This window comes from Bombus pyrosoma, linkage group LG2 (assembly GCF_014825855.1).
Source record: "Bombus pyrosoma isolate SC7728 linkage group LG2, ASM1482585v1, whole genome shotgun sequence".
NCBI lineage: Eukaryota > Metazoa > Arthropoda > Insecta > Hymenoptera > Apidae > Bombus > Bombus pyrosoma.
Genome location: NC_057771.1, coordinates 13,124,083 through 13,146,836, shown reverse-complemented (window position 1 = coordinate 13,146,836; position 22,754 = coordinate 13,124,083). Strand labels below are relative to the sequence as shown.

The 22,754-nt window shown below is 41.7% G+C and overlaps 2 protein-coding genes across 14 annotated transcripts in view; one reads left to right on the top strand and one right to left on the bottom strand.

Moving 5' to 3' along the window:
- The window catches only part of LOC122575485, a 195,951-nt gene extending 185,649 nt beyond the window's left edge, over window positions 1–10,302 (bottom strand). Inside the window, exons 1-2 of one of the 4 annotated variants that reach the window (XM_043744543.1) lie at window positions 2,598–3,324; window positions 2,405–2,512 (exon numbers count right to left, since the gene is read on the bottom strand). In XM_043744543.1, the coding sequence (XP_043600478.1) occupies window positions 2,405–2,512; window positions 2,598–2,683 (194 nt within the window). In that variant the 5' untranslated portion in view covers window positions 2,684–3,324. Of the gene's footprint in view, window positions 1–2,404; window positions 2,550–2,597; window positions 3,325–9,830 lie in introns of those variants that run through there. The other 3 variants (XM_043744506.1, XM_043744515.1, XM_043744497.1) reach the window with 3 other exon arrangements.
- LOC122575527 overlaps window positions 102–22,754 on the top strand; it is a 259,427-nt gene continuing 236,774 nt past the window's right edge. For all 10 annotated transcript variants that reach the window (XR_006319458.1, XR_006319459.1, XR_006319457.1 and 7 more), the window contains exons 1-2: window positions 102–351; window positions 12,987–13,117. Coding sequence is in view for 3 of the 10 variants with exons in the window: in XM_043744595.1 (XP_043600530.1) it covers window positions 312–351; window positions 12,987–13,117 (171 nt within the window). In the remaining 7 variants the exon portion in view is untranslated. The remainder of the gene's footprint in view (window positions 352–12,986; window positions 13,118–22,754) is intronic.

Sequence of the window (22,754 nt, the reverse complement as noted above, 5' to 3'; positions counted from 1 at the left end):
ACTCCGTCTGCCTCGCGCGGCCGGTTGCTCCAGTAGTGGGGGAACGATGCGCGCGCATCCGGACTCGAACGATGCGAGGAAAGGGAGAAAAGAACAGTCGCTAGTGGGGTTGTGTGCGTGTGAACGTTGTGAATGTGTGATCGTGTGGTTGCGCGTAGTCCGTAGCGTTGTAAATTTACCGGTTAGGGTCAAGTAGGGTAAAAAAGATGGAAGGAAAATCAAAACTTTCGAAACCGAGCGTGGCATGATGTCCCGTGTTTTACGCGTCGACGAAACATCGATACGGTGCACTGAAACGAAAGAGTCAGCGAATGCAGCGCGGGCAGAAGATTTTGCGCGCCATTTCTCCAGGTTTGTAACCTCTCCTAACGTTGTCGTTTTTCTTTTGTTCTCTTTATTCCGGTTTTGTATATTAGTCGTATCGTAAAAACGATAGTTCTCTCAAGGATAAAAGATTTTCCTTTCGAGCATCCGACGCGAAACGCTGGCGAAGGCATAGCAAAGCAAAGCAAAGCGTGTAGCACGTAGCAATGCGATCTTGACAGGAGAGAGTGAGAGGGAACCCATACAAACGAGCAGCACGGTTGTATGCACTTCGGAACGGTTCGTAGAGGCGCGTATGACACGACGGAGCGACACTCGAGCGTAACTGCGTAGTTTCTGCGAGCAACTTCACGGGGGTAGTTGATAGAGTTTTACCAATACATTCACGTTTTCGGGAAATGGAATTATAGACTCTGAAAAGTTATCGAGAACGACTCGCATTATCGCGATAGAGTAGCTCGAGTAACATCGTTGTATAATTTAACTTATGAAATACGTTCTTGCTTCCATTCGTTTCCTAATAATTACTCAGTTTTTCCATCGAAACTAAGACAGGAGATCAAACGGACGTGAAAATACCGACTTTGAACGATGAATAAATCAAAGTCGTCACGGTGTCTTAATTTCGCGATAATTTGCGGAGATGCGACAGATATCTCTGGGACCGTGATGCTTGGCTAAGCGACAATTTTTTATGCGACCAATGAATGGGTAAACAGGAGGAGAAACAAGAATACAATGTGCTCCTACTGTGAGCGCTGATTCACAATGCATACGATACACCCAGCGCACTGTACAATGAAACCACATAAATAAGTATCGGCATATTACTCTGCACGGGGACAATGGGATCAAACAAGAAGAAAAAAAAGGAAAAAAAAAAGGAAAAAAATGCAGGATCGAAAATTGACACAACTAAATGCTTTATACAATGCTAATACTATGTAATATAGAATAGTTAATGATTATATCTCTTAATCTAAGACAGGCTTACAAAAAAACTGAAACAAAAACAAAGTCCGAAATTACAAACATTTATAACTAAGTATTACTACATTCATTAGGAAAATACTATCGTAAACGATCGATTAATACGTTAAATCAAGATACTCTTTATCCGTACAAGTTTCCAGAATTACGCATAGTAGTCACACAATAGCTTGTTGGCACCGAATAATCATTTTTCGCGATCCGACTTGCAAATCCGTTCTCGCGAGACAAAGAGTCCAACGAAACCGTCGAACGGGCAAAGTATACGTACACGCATTATCCTAAGTACGATGCACCGATTCCAACATGATCGAGCAAGCGAGTCACTCGAATCGACGAACGATCGTGGATTATCTGCATTCACCGGGGCAGGTTGACGACAAGGCACAAGAGGAGAATAGATTAATGGCGGGAACGGCGCCGAGAGACATTGTCATTGGATATCAGATGAGAGAGATCAAGAGAGAGAACACGAACGAGAGAGAGGCAGTTAAAGGCCAGGTGAGTCCTTCGTGTATCGGGGATGGCGTTACAGAGAGATGACATTACTGCCACGGACCATAGAAACTGGAGTCGACGAGAAGAGAAGCGGGTCTATCCTGATGGAGAATGCCTCATCGATATTGACAGATCGATCCTTAATCCCAGCTACAGTTTATAGGCAACAATTTCACGCTAGCCACAATCTAAGTTTAGGCAGATGCACGGGTTGTACCGTTAATCAAATTTTCCTACGCGGATGCAGAAAAATATTAATTGACTGGATCGGCGAAACGTCGATCGAGAACGTGACCACGAACTACTTTTGCACGTCGCGAACCCTTTCATTCGTTTGTCTGTCCGTACGGTGATTTATGACTGGCGCGTAGATTAGATTTTATTGGGATCTTAATTAGCTGGTAATCTCGAGATGCGGCTACCGAGTTACCTTCGTAACGTGATTGCCAGCATTTCTTTGATCCTTTTGCGTTCGAGCGAGGATGGGAACGATTATATCGCTGGAAAACTTGATTTCCCGGTGAAACGGTAAGATGAAACATTATCGAGAGCGAAGATAATGATAGATACATGAAGCAATAGTACTACTAACGTTTTGTTTCTGACGATCTTTCTTTCACTTTCCTTTTCTTCATCGGTTCTTTTTCTGGATACCAGCCAAATACCGCCCGACAGTCCAAGTATGTTAGTTAAATGCGAACTGAATGTAAAAGTAATTTTTTAATCTTCATGTAGTGTTTAGTATGATGAAGAAGCGAGTTAAAAGATTGATTTTGCTAACTTACATGAAAGCGATAAGATTCACTGTTTTATCAAATTGTACTCTAGTAACTTCGATCACTACTAACTGTCTCCTCTCCTCTCTTCGCATTTATAAGGAAGTATAAGCTTATCTTATCTTCATCGATTAGTAAAACAGTATCAGTAAGTAACGAAGTATTGAAGGAAACTACTATATGCAGAGCTGGAACGAAGACCATACATGTATAAGTCGGAGATGAAAGGACATCGGGACTTTTCTTTTGGAATATTGGGGAAGACCCCCAATACTTTAGTCCAGACTTTTATTATAGCTACAGTTAAATAATAGAACTGAGAAATTGTTGTAATGTTCTAATCCGAGTATGGGTGTCCGAGGTTTATGACGATGGGGCTTGGGCTCGAGGTGACATAACGGGTCACTGAACGTAGCCACGTTCACGGGGGGGGGGCGTGTACCTGACAGAGGTATGGAATAATTATATAGCTCTCCTTAAAAACAAAGATCGACCCGAAAGGTGGGGAGAGGACTATATAAGGGAAGTTCCATTTGGACTGCAGTGCAGTTTATTGACAAAAGTACTACCTGTACGTTGAGTCTCATCAGGATCGTGTATCACATCGCATTCGTTAGCCCGTCGGCCGTGGATTCGTTATCGAACCTAAATTCATTGTCATCGACATCTCGTTTGTCCGATCTCTGCTATTACTTGTTAACTCTTGTAATAGTCACGTCTGTACCAATAAAGATCAACTAGAATACATAACCACGATGGCAAATTCGAGTGAAAATTCGTCAAACGCCAAAAACTCCAATGCTAACCCGACATATATAATATGTACACGAGATAGCACTTATCGACTGACCACGATTCTCCTAATCTATTTTGACCAATTGGACCTGCATTATTTTTAGCTCTGCGCAATACTTAGCTAATTTATCTATAAAATTACATTTTTTCAAAAACGAGAGGTCATAACTTTAAATTACCTATCTTTGTCTATATAATATATATCTTAGTAAGTAAAAAGTTATCAAATTATCAAAATCTCAAGTTCGAAATCTCAAATAATCCTCATGTTTATTGCACAATCTTACTCAATCCAAAGCATCAAATTCTTCCTTAATTTTATCCAATACATTTTTTTAATAATATTTCACTCAAACCATCTTGAATTCTTCTAAACGCTGCAAGATCATTTCTACTCCGTTTCTTTTTCAATTAGGTCTAACTATTCTAATTGGCTGTCTGTTTAACAGAAGTCTCAATTTAAATACATAGTTTATTTTTCAAAGGTACCGTCCCTTCAGTTTCATAATTAATTAAGTCGCAACTTAGTGTCATAATACATTTTCATTGCTTGAAAGAATTTAATTAACTCTTTATGATAATAAACGTAGAACACTATATTATGAAAATTCACAGTGACCTTACACCACTGTGATTCTCAACCTGCAATCGTCTATCGAATCGTATGATATTTAGCTCAGCGATTATAGTCGTCTAACTATCCTTATAGCGATCTACGTTAACGATCCACGAGTTTAGCTGCTCGGAAGTTGCTCTCTGTCGTCGGTGTGACCCGGGTCTTTCGTTTTATTTCCACGGAAAGCATTGAATCGGTTCCTGGCCGGTAGCGGGCGAGATTTAAAACCGGTAGCACCGTATGCTCCGACTGGATTGTATATTTTTAGTACGACCGGCATCCTCGCGTGGGCGGACACGCTGGTCACCGGTCCAGGAACCTGCACCACGTTGTTTCCAGCGCGAACGATGATCCCCTTTTGTCGGCGGATCACGCTCGTCGCAGATTTCTCAGCGTTCGTTCTTCTGGCAACATGCCGTGAAGCAAAGATAATTCGTTGGGATTTAGAGGGACGCCACCGGTGCTCATTTTTCAAAGAGAAATCTTCGCTCGATATAAGGGTGTTAAGAGATCAGCCAGCTGTTATTTCTGTTGTATTTCTTCGATTTTGACTTTAAAAAGAAGTTTGAGATCCGAATAATTTGAAAGTAGGACATTCATTTATTGCAAGATTTGTCACATTTTCCATGAACTTCGAAACTTTAACGGCGATATTATGATATAGTAGGATGTAGTTATTTGGGTCAGCTATGTTTTAACATTTTAAAATTCAACCTTGAATTTCCCTTGAATTTTTCGTATAGAATAATCAAACTAGTGTGTTGTGAGACACTGCTAGTCTGGATAATTTGAATGTAGAAAGTTTCTCCAAATAATAACAAAAGAATGAGAAAACGCGAAATCCATGGAAATTCGGTAAACTTCATCAAATCGCAATCGAAAATTTATTTTACTTCATAGTAACTCTTCACTTTCAAGCATTTGCACTCGAAAAATTGTCGATAACTCTCCAACGCTACTCCCACGAGTAAATTCCATCTAAGGATTACACACACGAGTGTTATAATCAGTCGATACGTAACAGAAACCAAATAACAGAGATAAAGGAACTGGCGTACGTATTCTGCGTGATTACGGTAACTCAACGATAAGGCTCCTCTACGTCATGCTCGAAAAATGATATTTTGGTGATGATACCCGCCGATCGACAACGAAAACACGTTCTTCGTCCTTTCTACCATTATACACACGCTGCTGTCGTTTACGAGGTTAATAGTAAGAGCAACGTTAGTAAGCGTCTTTCATACTGGCTGCCAGGCAAAAACTCGCCAGTTGGACGAGTAATTGGCCACGATGCAAGGATACGAATGAAAGTTCTCAGCGAGGTCATTGAAGGCGGACAGGGTCAGGAAAAATCGTAGACGAGAGTTACTTTAATCGTATTTCAACATTTCTTAAACGAATCGTTAAGCATGCTATTAAATGTATTCTCCTCTTAATTATTGTTATATTTTATGTCAGAGTAACATTAAACTTTCGTGCAGTATTTCTATTTATCTAGAAGGTCGTACTGAAATTGTCGTAACATGTTAGAAGATTTACGAAAAAGTGAGTCGGAATTTTATTGGATTAAATATACTTAAGAAAAGCGACGATGAAGCTTTACAAGTAATTGTAGAAAATGTGAACTGGGGTTTTTGCAAGATTTCTGATATTGCAGTTGTCTTTAATGAAAACAATTACATATGCAATTTCTTTTGTAATGATTTCTACATGCAATGTAGATTTAATCTACATCCGTTGTCAGGTAACTTAGTTTCGCGTAAAACTTGAAGCCACGGAATTAACGTACAAAAAAGCAGCACGATTGAGAATCACATCCGAAAGGTGACTCAGCTTATCACGTAGATGGTACGAATTGCATTTCTTATCATTTTTTATCGGATTATCGGGTGCATTCACCCTATCCCGCCGGTTCATCGAACTAGATTTATTGCTTGTTTTGTGCAAATGTCGACTCGCCGGACCGGAAAGAAATTATTAAAACGGCGTAATGACCTTACGGCGACGTACCACAATAAAAAAGTCAGTAACCAAGCGCAGTAACTAAAAAGATATAAAATGAATCGAATAACAATAGCCGGAAAACTGTGGCCGTGCATTATTTGTAATTCACGAGCGAATCTCGTGTCTCAAGCTTACTCTAACAATTTCATTCCATCGTCAATGTCATCACGTTTCAGAGTCGCAAGAATTATCGTTCGTTCCATCGAATTTACAAATTGAGTGTTTTATAATATATCGTGTAAACAGAACGAAAAGATGAGATCGATTCGTGTGAAAATCTTAACCAAACAGCAATAAAAACGGTTTTACCTACCGGTGTCGAAACAGGGTCGTTCGATAAGCATCAGGAAAAAAACCCACTTACATCTATAGTCATCGCTGCTTAAAAGTTACAAAAGATTCCGGTGAGTGATAATCGAATGATGGGCGAAAACGTAAGAACCGGGTATCGATATCCAATTACGTGTCCCTTCGGGTTTTCCTCCTTCTTCGTCTACAACGAGCAACGTATTTGCAAATCGCGTCAGAAATACACGTTTTCACTTATATCAGCGAAAAGTGTGATAGAACGACGAGAGAAACACGTGGAAAATCGTTGAATGTCGTAGCGAAATGGAGCGCATGGAGATGGATTTATAGAGTGCGCAGGTGCGAAGACACGACTAATATCGGCAATTTTGTAATTCTGAAAGCGTCCATTCGGTAAACGTGTACCGAGCAGTCGAAGTGAAAGAACTCCGCGTTCCGAGAAGTGCACAAACGTCAGTCACGAAAGCACAGAGACACGTGCACGCGGGCACACGTAACGCGATGGGATTTCTCGATAAGTGAACACCTCAATGTCAGAGGAAATTATTTCCCTTGGATTTTTTAAGATTTCAGAACGATTTTTTCGATACGTTCAAACAATCTGAAACGATGGATTATGATCGTGATAACGTTATATATCGTTGCTGTTGGTTGCTCTTTGTTTGAGACCTATCATATTATTTAGCATGTTGGGAAGAGAATGAAATATTATTTGTGATTGTTCGTTGGTGATTTTTCTGTGTTATCGATTCACTTCCTGTGGTTTTATAAAGTACGTTTAGTTCGTCGAGCTAATTGTCACGCTAATTGTTCATTGGGTTTCATTAAAATTGCCAAGGCGTCAAGCCTTCTACAAAGTCTGTCTGTCAGACCACCTTTATCAATTTCCTTATCGCATTCCAATGAATCTTAATGTACATTTATTTTTAGCTTCTTGCTCATTATCGAATCGATATTCGTTGCAACACTAGAATAAAATGAAATTAAAATATTCACTAAGTACGTTAAATATATTTTTTCCGATCTTCATAATTTAGCTTAAAACATCGCCAGAAAGTATCAGAAATTACAAAGTCACCTACTTCACAAAATTAATAGCCATTTCTATCTGCTTATTACACCATACTTTATTTAAAACTGAATTTTGGATACAAGATTTTATTCTTACACCTTCCAAATTCCCAAGATTTGATTTTTAAGAAAATTTCAAAGAATATTTACATATAATTTCAACCTTTTGCTTTATGAATTGTTTTCACCTCTGTAGCATTAACGATCGTCAAATATTCTTTCGGCTATCTCTCAGATAAATTTCATTAGAATTAGCGCATATGAATTCGAAATATTTCTTTCTCAGTCTATCTATTTTCCCATAAATGTTTCAAATCGTCATGGACAAGCATAGAACAATGTTTGGCTCGACGTAGTCGATTATATAAGTTGGTAGCAGATATTTGATAGCAGATCGTTTTTCTTCACGATAAGCAATTATATCAATCATGTCTGTGAAGGACGTGACTATTCTGCACGAGATTCGTAAATCGAACAGCGGAAATGGAGAATTCGCGAGGGTGTTTGCGGATGCGATAACGAGGGGCCGCAAAGCCAGATTGTCTGTCGCCTTTTGTGTGCTAGTAGCAACAAAACATCGAACCACTCTGTCGTCATCGTTGTCATAATTGTGAAACGACCGAAATTTCCTCGCAAAGGCTGTTCTGATCGCGAACCGATTCACCAAGATACCGGTTCTTTTCGCCACGCGCCGCGGAACCAATCGACATCTTCGTAAACACAGCGTGACTCGCTTAAAATTGTGGCGGGTCAGTAGCACGATCGCGTGCCACGCTATCCATACTGACTTTCCTTAAACTTTCAGATAACCGACGTTGATTAACGTTACACTGATACTGGTAAAAAAAAGTGTAGTCAGTAGCTGGTAATATTTCTGTTTTATTGCGACGAAAGCTACGTACGAGAAGTGAAAATGATTCAGAAGTGCGCAGAAAATAGAAATTTTGGTATGCGATAGATTATATGGAGGATAAACGAAGAAACAGATGTTATGTACCTAAATATCTCGTCGATGATATTTTCCGTAGAATCGATTAATCTAACCGAAGAAACAAGTAATTGCTAATTGAATTGATTGAGCGAGTTATCAGAAGATACATCAACATCTGGAAGATCAGTTTACATATCACTTTACTCCAACCTACAAGCTTCTCAGAAACTTCGACTGGCAACAGAAACGTTCCTAAAAATGCCGGACGTGGTGCGGTCATCGTGATTGGAATCCAGGTCGTATTCGTCGAATTACGCTACTGTAAACCGCAGCGTCGACATGGCTCAAGGTCGTACGCAACTTTCCAACATTGGAAGCTTTCGATTTCCTCCTTCCGCAAACTCCAACCACAATACGAAATGTTTACAATTATTTTAAAAATTGCGTAAAAGGAAAAAGAACACTTGAACTTCTCCGCGTGTATAGAAAATCGGAAAGGAGAAAAGAAGAATAAGAAGATGAGAAGGAAAAATTGGCTACAAAAGAAGAAAGGCGGAGAAGAATCGGATGAGAGCAAACGAATGCTCGCGCAGTGAGTAAGCCTGGTGCGCTTGCAGGTGCATGGACGTGCACTCCCAGCTGTGAGGGCGTAATATGCAGGTAGACGCGCGGAAATCGTAGATAACCAGTGAACATGAGGTATCATCAAGGTCCGATAGATAGGAATATAGTTCGTTTAGGCAGGACAAAAAGAGTATCATCAGACGAGCTAATCGTGGGACACGCCGGCCTCTAACGATAACCTCGGCAGTTCAGAACCTGCCCTTGCAGGCTAATAAAACGGTATCTGTTTCAGATAAAGCCATGTATACCGAAGTTGCATGCACGGTTCGCGTAATGTTGCAACGACGGCGATAATCGTGCGTCTTCCCCAAAGAATGTTCAGCCACGCGTCAGATAACAATTTCCTCGACCTTGTCTAAAACACTGATATAGACATTTGGTCTCGCGTGTTTTTCGATCTAACGGTCTATGACGCAGTTCCATCATAGATATTTATTTGGTGCATTCGACGGAATTTTGCTAGCTGTCCTTGAATCGCGACAATGGTTTAACCGCTAATACGAAACTTTTCTACGATGACTACACGTGTCCATTGTTTTACCGCGATAATGTGTTTTTACTCGACCTTCAATTCAACGATGACGAACAAATATTCAAGATCCGTTCAATAACAGGGAACATTTCCTGCGTATAATTTTCTAAGTTCTGTACTTTAGAATGTTTACTCTATTCAACGGTATTGTAGTGTTTTTTCGCCCTATTTCGAAACGCATTATCTTAGAATGTTTTTGGTAATCGAGTGTAGACGTGATTTTCGAGACCCGTTAAGTAAAGTGGTTATTACTTATATGGATGCAAACTGCGTGTCATATACGTTGAACGAGGAAAGGTAAACTTTATCATGCGCGATCGATAAAAGAGAAATGGCAACTTTGATACATTTACTCACCGAAATGGAAGATTCACGAAATGGAGCAGTGGGACTATTTTCAAAACACGCTGGACTGTTTCGATTATCAACAGGTTGTGATGTCTGGACTAGATCTTCAGTACACGATGATTTAACGAAAGCAAGCTCTCGAAGACTAATTTTGAAAATGTTGGTCGCGTCGGTGGCTAGCTTAATCTCGACGAGATTTATGGGCTGTGACGGAGGGGTTCGGGACACGTGGCTCCGCTTGTTTTCCACCAATCACAGCACGCTGCTTCGGGTCTCGCTACGTTTTACTTGGCCAATCCTGGTGTAACCTGCTCGCCGCCTCCGTCACCATTGGCAGATACCAGGCTGATGACTCCTGCGATTTTCACCAAGAAACCAAACAGAATCCCCGATCACTAGCGGCGCGCGCCGCCTGTTATCAAACCAGTAAAAATTCGCTATCAGGGGATGATACCATCATCAAGGAATTCCTCTATATTTAATTAGTCGATGTGAGTATTTTTTCCGCTTACGTGATTTTCTACGCACTTTAACTGGCTCGTACGAGTTTTAAAGCTACATACACACATACGCATATTGTCATCGAGAATTCCTTTTGGACGACGAATTGCAGTTACAATGTGTACGAAGTGTTTGCTCTTTACCAAAAATGGGGCCATACGTGTTGACTTTGTTTAAAGAGATTTATTAGGTTGTTGGGAATGATTAATGACACTTGTTGATCTAGACAATTTCTCTTTCCATTTGCTTTATGCGCTTCTCGTTGATATTGCAAACTGATCGAAGAGAAGGCAATCACAGAATAAAGCTTTGACGTGCTTACGTAACTCAGTCCTCGAAGAATATACTTAGTCTGTTTCCAATTCGTTTATCGTTTCCATCCTTTATCGCGGATCAAACACAGGTGACAATCTATCTAAATACTATGAACACACCGTGGCTATCGACCACGAGTACAGGTAGTCCCACCAGGTCGCATTGTTTGTGTGTACACACAACGGGCCGGTGTTTGCGACCATTGACTCATCAAGGCGAAAGGCATCGAAGGGATTCAGCGAAATATCAGGCAGGTTAGTCAGAACCGAGATGAATCACGTGATTTTTCGAAAGAACAGGTTCGTGCCTAGCAACCGTCCAATCCCGGGCGGTTCTTTTAAGGCCCAGAAACACAGGTTCTAACCCGAGGGACCCTTCTTCCGCCCTCCGAACCCTCCCGCGTCGCACGATCCCGTCAGGTTAACTCGAACGCGCTATGACGGACCTACCAACAGCAGGAAACGAACCCGATGACTCACCCGTTTCGCTCCGAGGAAACGAAACGACGAACCGGCGCGGCGCGGCGTGCATAGAAACTGGAACGCAACCAACTCTTACCGCACTTACGCGCATCGCATAATCTTGTTACCGCGCTTCTGTTCTCCAGCCACATACAGTCACGCGATAGTCCGCCAAATTCACGTGCATCGATCTTCGTAGATAGGAGTAGCGATAACACATACATTTTTTTTTCTGTTACGTGCTTGTTAATTCGTTACCAGAAATGGTGAAAATTTGAATTTTTTTTTGGAGTGAAGGTTGTTTGATTCTTGAGTTCGTTTTCGGGTTACGTAGTTTTCTTTATAGAGATTTTACGTAATTATTCTTCCTAATTGGTATCTATACGAGTATTAACAAATATAGATATAAATTTCAAAAATTCTAAATTTTATAGGTACAAAGAAAGGTAAACTTTTTCTGATCTAAGTGGAGGTCGATCGACTCCTAAATTCACCTTGGAATTCGCTTTTCTTTTCTGTATAAAGGTTTTGTGTAATGATTGCTTCGAATTAGTAGCAACATAGATATTAATAAATATCGATCTAAGTTTCAATTAATAATTCCGCTGATTGATGTCAGTTGAATTAAATTTTACCAAAGCGAAATAACTGCCGTGGAAGTTATAAATAAAGATGAACTTTCGAGTACTTTAATCTCTTATTTCGCCCATGGCTAACTGCAAGTAGCATCTCTTTCTCCGCGGAAGCGGTCGTCAGTTTCTGCTCGAGAAAATGCTTTCTGATTCTGAGAGGAGTGCTTCGACCCCAGGAAGAAGTCATTTTTCTTTGCTTAACAATCACATGTACGTTTCGACAAAGTGGGCCGGAAGCGACAGCGCGCCGAATAATTTCGCAGTAAGGTGTTTCTAATCGCCACGCAATCTCTTTTGTCGGCGTTTTCGTACAACATCTCGTGTAATCTCGATTAATCGAGGCAAAGGGAGGAAGCGGCCGGTCAGGAAACGAGATGACAATTTTTCACGCAGGATACAACCATTGGCTGCGATAAAACTGATAACGCGAACGTTTTTCACGAGACGATCTTTTTCGCCCGGAAACGAAGGGAAGACGAACGTAGCAGCGGTCGACACTTTGCTTAAATGGAAGCCAGAGAATTTACTCATTTATCAACCGTTATGGCCATCGTCGTAACGCGTGCCGCGATCTATTGTAGAAGCCATGAGAAATTTCGTCGTATTATGGTGCTCTCGCGTGCTACGCTGGCCTCAATCCTTTTAATGGCAACCCTCTATGATTTAAAACCCTCGCCGTCATCGGGAGTGGTTTGTGGACCTTGCTAAATGTTCTATCGGGTCTTGAATTTGTAGATTGTTTTTCACTTTCATATAGTATTTGATTTATAAGGATATTATCTATCCAGCCGTTTCAAAATTCGCCCTTGTTTTCAGTGTTAAAATCGGAGAAAATAACAAGTGAACGTCATCCATATTAATGTTTTTGCAGTTGAAATTTATATGTATCTAATGCAATTAAGGATACAGATAAATTTTAATCTTGGAGAATTTTGCTAAAACATTAGAATATGTTGGGCGAGGTCAGGTTCGCCTCCATGCAACTCGTTGATCTATCTAACGATATAAAAAACTTTTAAAATCTAGCGATACATTCTTTCATTAGAAAGATAAACCCCTAAAACTCGTTGATATATTCATTCGTCCAATGGTATAAAGAACACCGTAGAACTCTGCTAGCAATTTCAAATATGCTTTATCCTTGCAACGATTCAACGAACACCGAATTCTAGAAAATTCTATCAAAATAAACAAAACAGTATGACACAGAAAGTATTTAAAACTATGCAATAAATCATATTATTCTATGATTCCAGTCGATTGCGTGGAAAGAGTCGTGAGCACAGAGATCCATAAATCGCTGCGACAGCGTAGCGGCGCGACTCGCAGGCCGGACAGGCATAGAGAGCCAGACAGTCGCCAGGCAGACGGACACCAGACGGAGACGGTGAGAGCATTTTTTCCTTTTTTTCCACCTCTTTAAGGCAGGCCTTAATATTCTTATTGGGCATCGGCGGCGTCTCCATCCTCAGGAGCTTGTTTCTTTTTATTTTTCCAGACTCCGAGTCTACAGAGACCCGGTTTCGAAATTGTACTTTTTATTAATCACGCTCTCTAAACGAAGCAAACCTCACGTCAATGTTTACGATTATATATGTTAACGAAATTTAACTATGAATTCTTTCATAAATAATTCAGTTCAAAATTTTTAATCAGAGATCCATATTTATCTGGATGTCGAACGATTGTATCGATGAAGTGACTGAACCAAAGTGTTGGAAATTAGTTTCACTTCAAGTTAGAGGTTTCTTTTTCGTCTTGAAACGTCCAAGTGACAGTAGAATGATGGTTGATGCGTTTCGGACGGACAATCGTGGCGTCGAGACGAGGGACGGGGAACGGACGATTTTCAACGACGCAAAAGACGTGCCCACACCTCCCTTTTGTCCTTTTTCTCGGTCGACCTGCGCATTATTTTCTTCCACAAGCCTGGTCCCGGATCGGACGAATGCACCTGCAAGACGGAACAGGTCCCAACAGGTTCGGATTCCCCTGCTTCGACGCTTCTTACCTGTCCCCTACCCGTTGGTCTGATTTCAGGGGGTCCCTTATTTTTTCTTAAAACGGTACAGCGAAGTTCGTGTATTTCGATCTTTTGTTGGTATACAATTTTTGGCCTGCTCCGCATAATTTTCGGGACAGCGTTTGGGATTAGAGTTTTTGCGATTTTCATGCTATTGTCATATTTGAATAATCATAGATCAACAATAAGATAAACTTAGTTGTGATGTAAATATTTGACTATTGCCAAGAGTATTATATTAAGTTTATAATGTGAGTTGAATTATTTAAAAAATATTTGATAAATATTCTACAAAAGAAGGAACATTGAATTAAGAACAATGGCTTCTTAACATTTCTTCTCTTTGGAATAAATTAGCTATATGCTTTAATCTTCATACTTTGTTCTACATTTCCGCTGCATCATTCGGACGTAACACCAAGACAACGTTGCACCGTTTACGAAATCGCGCCAAGAAATAGTTTCCACGTTAGCAATCGACGTTAATCTCCCCCATAATCGCGAGTCATTTTCGTAACAGTGGTAGCTAACGATCGTCTGAAAACCTTGACTCACGAACGACAAACCGTGGAAAGAATTGACGATTCGACGTTCGGGCGTGTTCACCTTGAGTTCCCACGACCGGGAAAATCGACGACGAGGAAATCGAGAAGATCTTCTGTCGCGACGGGTCCGGTAGCGGTAGAAGGTCGCTCAGATAAAGCTAATCTACAGATAACAGTGTAAATTTGCGGCCTCGAGAGTTATGGAGTTGGATCACCGCCAGACTCGGCCGCGTCGAATCCTCTCCGACCGACCTAGTCTAAAGAATATTCAACATACGCTATATGACCAAACCGCAGAAACAAGAAGATCGATGCAACCACGCGTGACCTATCGAAAAATCATGTTTGCGTTCTTGTCATCGACGAACATTCGAACAAATGTTCGAACAAGTCGTTAGCAGAAAAATGACCCTGCATGAAACATCCGTCAACGAGCACAGCAGACCAGAGCATTTACACGCTTTAGATTTCTTTTTTCTCCGCCTTCGAACATGCTGCAGCTACGCACGATCTGTTAGGGATCAACACACTTGTGTAAACGTGACCCGAAGATGACCATAGGGAAACAGGAGAGCACAGTGTCCGCTTGCAGAAGGAGAAGGACAGGCAGAGGTAGATTTTGGTAAAAGCGGAGGATTGTTCGACGCAGGCAGTTTCACATCTGGCCTTGCCTTTTCTCCCTTCGTTTTCGTAGGACCTGTCCGTGAAAAGATCCACGTCGCGTCACGTAATAAATGGCATAGGGCCCCGAAAACTGGTCCCTCACCACGTCAACGCATCGCCCCTATCTTTATGGGATCTTCTTGTGAAGAGGGACAAAAAGGTTCCCTGCATCGAAGGAGACCCTGTTTCCTGGAATTCTTCCAACTTTTCTGGGACTTTCAGGTTTCTTACTACGAATCACATTTGCCACGAATCTCTTCTCCGGTCTTTTCCAAGATAGGGTAAAAGTTCGGAGTTTATGTTTGAAGGTTTTTTTTCAGTTAAGTCTGACAAACATCCGCGGTCAATCGTTAAACAGACACAACAGGTGACATTACAATGCTTTGTCGAAAAATAGAATAGCGTACAGAAATGGGAGAAGGATTTCTGGTTACGAACCATATTTGGTTTTCTGTAGTCTTCTTCTCTTTGTGAACTTATGGCTACTCGTCTTTCCGGATGATTAATGAATTCGGAAAGGGCGTCTTCGCTGATGGATTTCAAGTTGATTCTTCACCACTCGAAATGGCTTCGAGTGTAACAAGAGAGGGGCAACGCAGCAACCGAGTGATTTCATCTCGATGCAATTTCACAATGCAAATGTTATCTCCCTTATCTTTTCATACTTGAAATTCCTCACATTGCACTTTTTTCCCTGTCGCCTGCGTATATTCACTGATGGATCTTAAGCGTTGCTTTTTATATAATCTTCCTATATTACAACATAGTTATGCGACATTCTCGACTCGACTTACCGACTTCTTTCTATCTCTCGATGTTCGAAATAAGAAGGGAAACGATGTCGGTTGAAAAAGAGACCACGATAGTCCCCTACAAATATATAAAGTAGTAATCCTATAGATGTTGCGATTGTGTCTTAATGCGTCCATGTTCCAACACGTGTTATTAAAATCATTCGTCTAAAATTGCTCCAAAATTGGTCGAGTTCTACGATTCTTCCATGTCTAAAATGGCAGAAATGAGAGACTGGCGGGGACCAGTTCCAGAGAAATTCCCGGTACGGTTCGCACGAGGGCAAAAATTAGGCTATTAGGAGGGTCCATCGGGTGGAGAGGACACGAAGTGAGACGGTCGCGTTCCCGGTAACCTTGGTGCGTCGCGATCAAAAGGAAAACAAGAGGGAGAATCGGAGCGTCGCGGGGGTAGAATTAGGGCAAGTTAGAACGGTGGTTAGCGTGGGAGGGTGAACGACTAATCACAGTAATTTCGTTATGGGAGCCACTATGGAACGGTGTCCGCCTCGCTGCTCCTCTGCACGGTGCATTTTAATAAACGTGAGAGAAGAGGGCACGGACGATGAAGAAGGATCTCGTGACGAAACAAAGAGTAGCAGAAAAGAGAGAGAAAGATACTGAATTTCTTTTCATCGACAAGGTAGAAGACGAAGAAACGATCGAGCAAAAAATGGAAGAGAGAGAGAGCGAGGTAAGGGAGAATCGAGCCCTATGGTGTTGCCGTATGGGAAATCGCCCGCAGGCATGGTCAACGCGCGCATAATCGGTGGGCGTTGCACGGATTATTACGGGAAGCCAAAAAGTAATGATGAATTATTCTAACTTCGCGCAGCACCCGCAACAACCAAACCCTCCCTCGACACCCTTCGCTTCGAGGGGCGAGCAAAAGACGTTCCTTGACCCCGAATTGCAACGAGGGAGACGCAGGTATAAATGCATACTGTGGAATCGTTTACCGTGCCTCTCTTCTTCTTGGTCTTTTCTTTCTCTGCCTCCACGTAAGGGGAAGTGGCACCCTCCGAAATTGCGGGTTTCAGATCTTACGATGATTCTCTGGATTTCTTCCTTTTGTACACTGTTCTCCTCGTTTTCTTGTTTCCTAGAAGATCTCTGGGTTATATACGAGCCCGATCACAATGATGGTGTTGCAGGATATAGGTAAATCTTGTGAGAGTCTAGGACTTTGATATTTATTGACAGTGTCGAATCAGAAGTCGGAACGAGACCGATTCCTTATCGTAATAGGCATTTTCTGTTGTATCAGTGCAAATATTGATAGTGGTTATCGCTTGTACTCTTCAGTGCGAGGGTAAACGAGCGTAGAAGTTTATCTATGTTAGAAGAGGCAGAAATCTCGCGAATGCAATATCAATATTACATAAACTATGTATAATCGTAACGTTGAGACAGATCGTTCACCGTTCGCCAGGGAGGGTGTGTCGATTATTTTTCTCTTTCGAATCTTTCGAGTCGTCGACCGAAGAAAATTGATAATCCCGGCTGGTGTCCGCGAGGCACGGAGCGCGGACGACGCGTTTCGAAGTGGAAAAAAGAGTCGACGGGCAAATAAAGTGCTCGTTAATCCAGGCCTGTGGTGGAAGTGCGAGCGAGACAGCTGGTAGAATCCTCTTTGGATGAAAGTATGTATTAGCGGAGAGAGAAGCGGCCATTTTTGTTTCTCCCGTCTGGACACGATGATGAATAATTAGAGAGCTACCCGGCTTCGTCTTTCTTTTTTCTTTTTTGTATTCCTCCCTCTCCTCGTTGCCACCCCCGCTGGGATTTGCGAGAGATACGGACGCGAAACCGAGAGCAGAAGCGGACTGCTGGCCGCCTGCAGGGCTGCGTGCACTCGTTATCTCGTTGTTTCGGGGCCCTGTTCAAGCGGGAAAAAAATGTGTACCGGGGAATTCGAGTGGCGAGGCCCGCGGGACACACCGGCGACCGCGATACAAGACACACGAGGAAACCTTATCGTGGGCAAACAAGCTCGACGGGGACATTATTTTCATGAAAGTACAACGACGACGACTCCGGGACGTTCTCTTCTGTCTTTTTCCTTTTTCTCTTCTATTTTCTCTCTCTCTCTCTTCCTCGTCTTCTTTAACTGAAATATTTACTTATGCAACGCAGAAATCCATTTATTGGAACAATATTTTAATCAGCGAGTAATTAACTGGATTCCCGTCCATTGAATTCATTTATCTGAACTCTTATCAAATGGTCGAATGATGAAAAGAAATATTAGAAACAATTATTTCTTTCTGATTGTAATAAATTTTCCCTCGCCGAGATTAAGGGAAATAATGTTTGAATTACGACGAACGCAAACGAAAAGATAAGAGAGAATATAAATATATGCGCAGTAATACGAATTAAATACTTGACTTATTCGAAGAATCGGTATAAAATTGAGCCACTGAAAACATCATAAATATCGTTTCAGCTATTTCCCTTAACAATCTCTTAAATATTAGGTTGTCCGAAGAGTGTCTTCCTTCTACAGACGCGTCTTTTACAACGACGCATTTTTGTAACATAAACATAAAACCTAATCTGTCAAATCTGTTGTGATCTTTATCTTGATAGAACAAAATGGATCATACGTAATTCGATAAAATAATATAAAACGGCAAATGTTGTGCATCCATTATTTCCTTATGAGACGAAAGGAACTTTTCGGACGACCTAATACATCAAGACGTCCATTTACGTTGTAACAATTTCTTTCCACCTTTCCTTTTTCTTTGATGTCTATGAACAACGATTCGCTAGATAGCAGTAGATTCCATCGGCAAAAGGGTTACGGATCAAATGCCGAGCGTGTGTCGCGCACACTCGATAACCTCGATCGCGAGGTGTATAAATATTTAACGCGGTCCCGTTAAACTCGCCTTCCCGATTCGTAAACCGACTCGTGTGTCGACGACTGATAACGCCGCGTTTACGCGCCTCGATATAAATAGCCAGTGTAAACAGTTTCCATGAGATAGTCTTTTTTCGAAGATGCAACGAGAGAAAATGGGGAAAAACGTGGGCAAGAAGCGCGACGATAAACTGGAGCGCGACCTATATCCACAATAGCAACATAGATGCTACTGCACCGATGTTTCCTTATTATCGCCTCTCAGATAAACCTCTGAATCAGTATCGATGAATCGACTGCCTTCCGACTTCTATTAATAGATTCCTAACGTCCTCGGATCATCTGTATCTTTTTTTTATGATTGTGGATCTGCGCAAATTCTTACGATTATTCTTTCGTAATGAGTATTTGCTATAAATAAATCGTCTTAATCCACCTTACGCGTTATCGATAAAAATCACGAAAAGAGAATAACCGATGTTAAACCGCGTGAATAACCAACCGACTGTGAGATAAAATAAAGCGGATACCCTATACTGTAAATGTAATTAATTTCTTTCCAGCCGCGATTAACCATACACTTAAGTATATTTAATCTTGTACCTTCCACTGATACCGCTACAACGATGTTGACAGCCTGAAAATTCGTACTTTTTTGAACGATAAAACGAGGAAGAAAAGGAAGCTACCGTATAAATAAATATACAAACACTTTTAACCTTTTCGAACCAGAAGCTTTCATCTTCCGATTGTATCTCTCTACAAACGCGTTACGATGCTTCTAATCGTATACAAATCTTCAGAGTACTGTAAGTTTATCAACTGCAATAATAGCCTTCCCAAAATAAAATTTGTAGCGGCACATGAATTAGAGGACAATTCAACCATGTTCTGCAGAAGTCAGTCAGTCGTGCGAATCAATACCAGTTCATCAGTCTCAGTCTCGAGCGATCTTATTAGCAATCTATACATAGTCTTCAGCGAATCAGTTGTATCAAACGTCTTAGCGAACATTCTCTGTATCTATTATTTTAAAATATATTTAACGGTTTTCACTATCAAGATATTTCGTCATTTAAATAACAACTCGACCAACCATTCTCTACAAATTTATCAATTTCCGTCATAAAAGTATACTGAAGTTTCGGCGCAATCTTATTATAAAAATTGAGTAATTGATTGAAACGTAACAGATTAATTAGTTAAAGTACCTTAGTAATGGCAGGATCACACGATCAAGATTACAAGTTGCGATTTTCACTGGTGGTCGGCCACCAGCGGATCATTCTGGAATTGTGTCACCTGCGCCTCCGGTCGGTCCGCTTATGCGTCACGATTCGGTTGTTCCGTCATGCCTTCTCGAGGGGCCAACGTCTGATTGTGCAACACGGTCCCTATTTTATTTAAGAGGCTGGAGAGCATGCTTTCGCCAAACGAACGGTCGGTCCCTCTCTCCTCTAGAATCCCTCTTGTGCGTCGGCACTGAAAACCGTCGGGCTGAGGAGCGCGAGGAAAAGGGGCAGGCAAGTGGCGACGAACAGGAAGGATAGGCTAGTGAATCATACCTTGCTCCACCGACGGCGACGTCAGAAGACACTGTGGTAATTCCTGCAGCGGTAACTCGACACGTTGCCCCAGTCCCTTGGTTTCGCAATTTTGTAAAACAGTGACGCGGGGGCGGGTATGAGCCATTCGGAATTTGTCACTGGAATCGAAGGCGGTCGAGAAGAAAAATCTATTATACGCGTGTTTTATGATACGATGAAAGAGAACTTTTTGTTGGGGAACGATTTCCTCACTCGTACACGTCCTTCGTTTCTTTTAATTAATCTCGCCCTTGAAAGATCGACGTAATAGTAAGATGTCAATATAATGGAAGGAGAAGTGGTTAAGACCGCATATTCTTTGTTGAAAATGTTTGTAAAAATATAATATTTGAGCATTCAGATAGAAGATTGTTCACATAAAGATATATGCAAATTATGTACCTTTTGTTATTGGATTGACAGAAGTTCCAAACGGTTTATCAGCCGGTTTATCTTATTGTTTCGTAATGAGTATTTGCTATAAATAAATCGTCTTGATCCACCTTACGCGTTATCGATAAAAATCACGAAAAGAGAATAACCGATGTTAAACCGCGCGAGTAACCGACTGTGAGAAAAATAAAGGGGATACCCTATACTTTAAATCTAACGAGTCTTAAGAAACGTAAAGAAACAATTGCACTGTGAAACCAAACTCTACTGAAATTAATTGTCCGCTTTTCAAGAAATGAAATATTATTACTCCCGTATTCTAATACTAAAATCATAGTACGATTATACCAGAAGATTATATGGAAAGGAAATTAGAATAAGAAATGTCGAAATTGAAGGTAATCAGTATAACGTCTAACGTCTCGGTCAACCTTCATGTTTTTAAATCAACTAACGGATCGCGATGCTTCTTATAAAGAAGAGGAGGCCAAAAGAGGGTCGCCAGCTTCCATCTGAATCATTCGGCGGTACTGTCGCGAAAAGATATTAATTTGCCTCTGGTTCGCTCGGAGAGCAGGCGTGTTTCGTGGAAAGGTACTTTCGGTTAGTTTACTACTCTTGCCGGAGTACACTCGAGCAACGGCTATCGGGGCAAAAAAACTTTATCCTCGCCACTGGCTTTGGCTTTCCGCGGGGGCCCCGTGCACCGATGAACACGATTAACCAATTAGCGATACCGTTCTCCTTGTTCTACGCACGGCAACTTTATCGTCGTCGCTGTATTTTACGACGCGTTATTTGGGGAACCAGCTCTCGGAATTTCAACCGACGAGCCGACCACCTTTTTGCAACTCTGTCGTCGCTGCTCGTAAGATGGAATGCCACTCGCCATAGTTCTCGATCTTACGTAACCCCTTCTTCCATCTCTTCTCACAGGTCTTCATTCGGTGTCTTTCATCGTATCGTGTTTCTCGAATCTTTTATCCAACCACTACTAGCCATAAAAACTAACTAGCACCACAAGAGTAAGGTAGGATTATTTGGATCAGAAGGACATTTGACTCAAACTAGGTATAACTGTCCTGTAAATTCGGCAAATTCGATTATGAACAATTTTTAAGCGACCCGTGCTTGGAAGCAGGTTACTAGTTGTTCGTGGCGTACACAGTGAAATATATCGTATAAATATCGTAATAAACATCGTTTGATTATTTCGTGCAAAGTTACAGATCGCATTTCAAAACGTTGGAGCTTAGACTGATTCAAAGAATGCCAGGAATCAGGTTTTCGAAAATTGTTATTCGCGTGTTAAAAAATATTCCCAGAATCTTCTAATCCTGCTCGCAGAATGTAGAAATTAAATATAGAATATAGAAAGTGTGCAGACAAGGTCGAGATATCATCGACCTCGTGTCCCGACCAAGGGACGATACCATTTAAATATTCAAGATTCTCTGACCAGTCCAGACCATCCAAAAAGGATTCGCCGATGTGAACGGACGATGAACGATCCGCTGCAGAACAGGCTATTAAACCATAAGGTGCAATTCGAGCAGGAGGCCGTGGAACAATGTGCACCGACTCGAACGTTCATCGACCCCCGCGATTAATCCGCATTCCGCGGTCCGAATCCCGGCGAGTCCAGGATCGGCCGACGTCGATGACTCATACTCGTGATCGGTAGCGAATTCGTGCGGTACGTTGACCTAGACACCGGTCTGTTGACTCGACTATTTAACACGTGCGTCGATCAGGAGCGAAACTTCGCGTCGACACACGGCAAGTTTAAAGAAAGGGAGGGAACTTTAAATGGGAATGGTGGAAAGAGAAGAGAAGATGGAAACGAAGAAGTGGGGGGAAAAAGAGCGGTGACTAAGAGACGTGCACGTGGAGTAGCGCGATGCACCGTTAACGGGGTGGTTCTGGAAGGGGCTGGTAACCACCATCATCATCGTCGTAGCCACCAGCAAGGCCCCGATGAGTCATCCGACCGTTGGTATCCACGGCGAAGAAACGACGGAAGGACCCAGGGACGCCTGCTTCGACGTCGGGCCCCTGCTAGCCAGATTAGCTAACCTCGTTAGAGCCATACACACTTTGCGCGTCGCCGCTAATTATTTCGTGTACAGGTCGAGTCACGTGCTTCGTCGACTG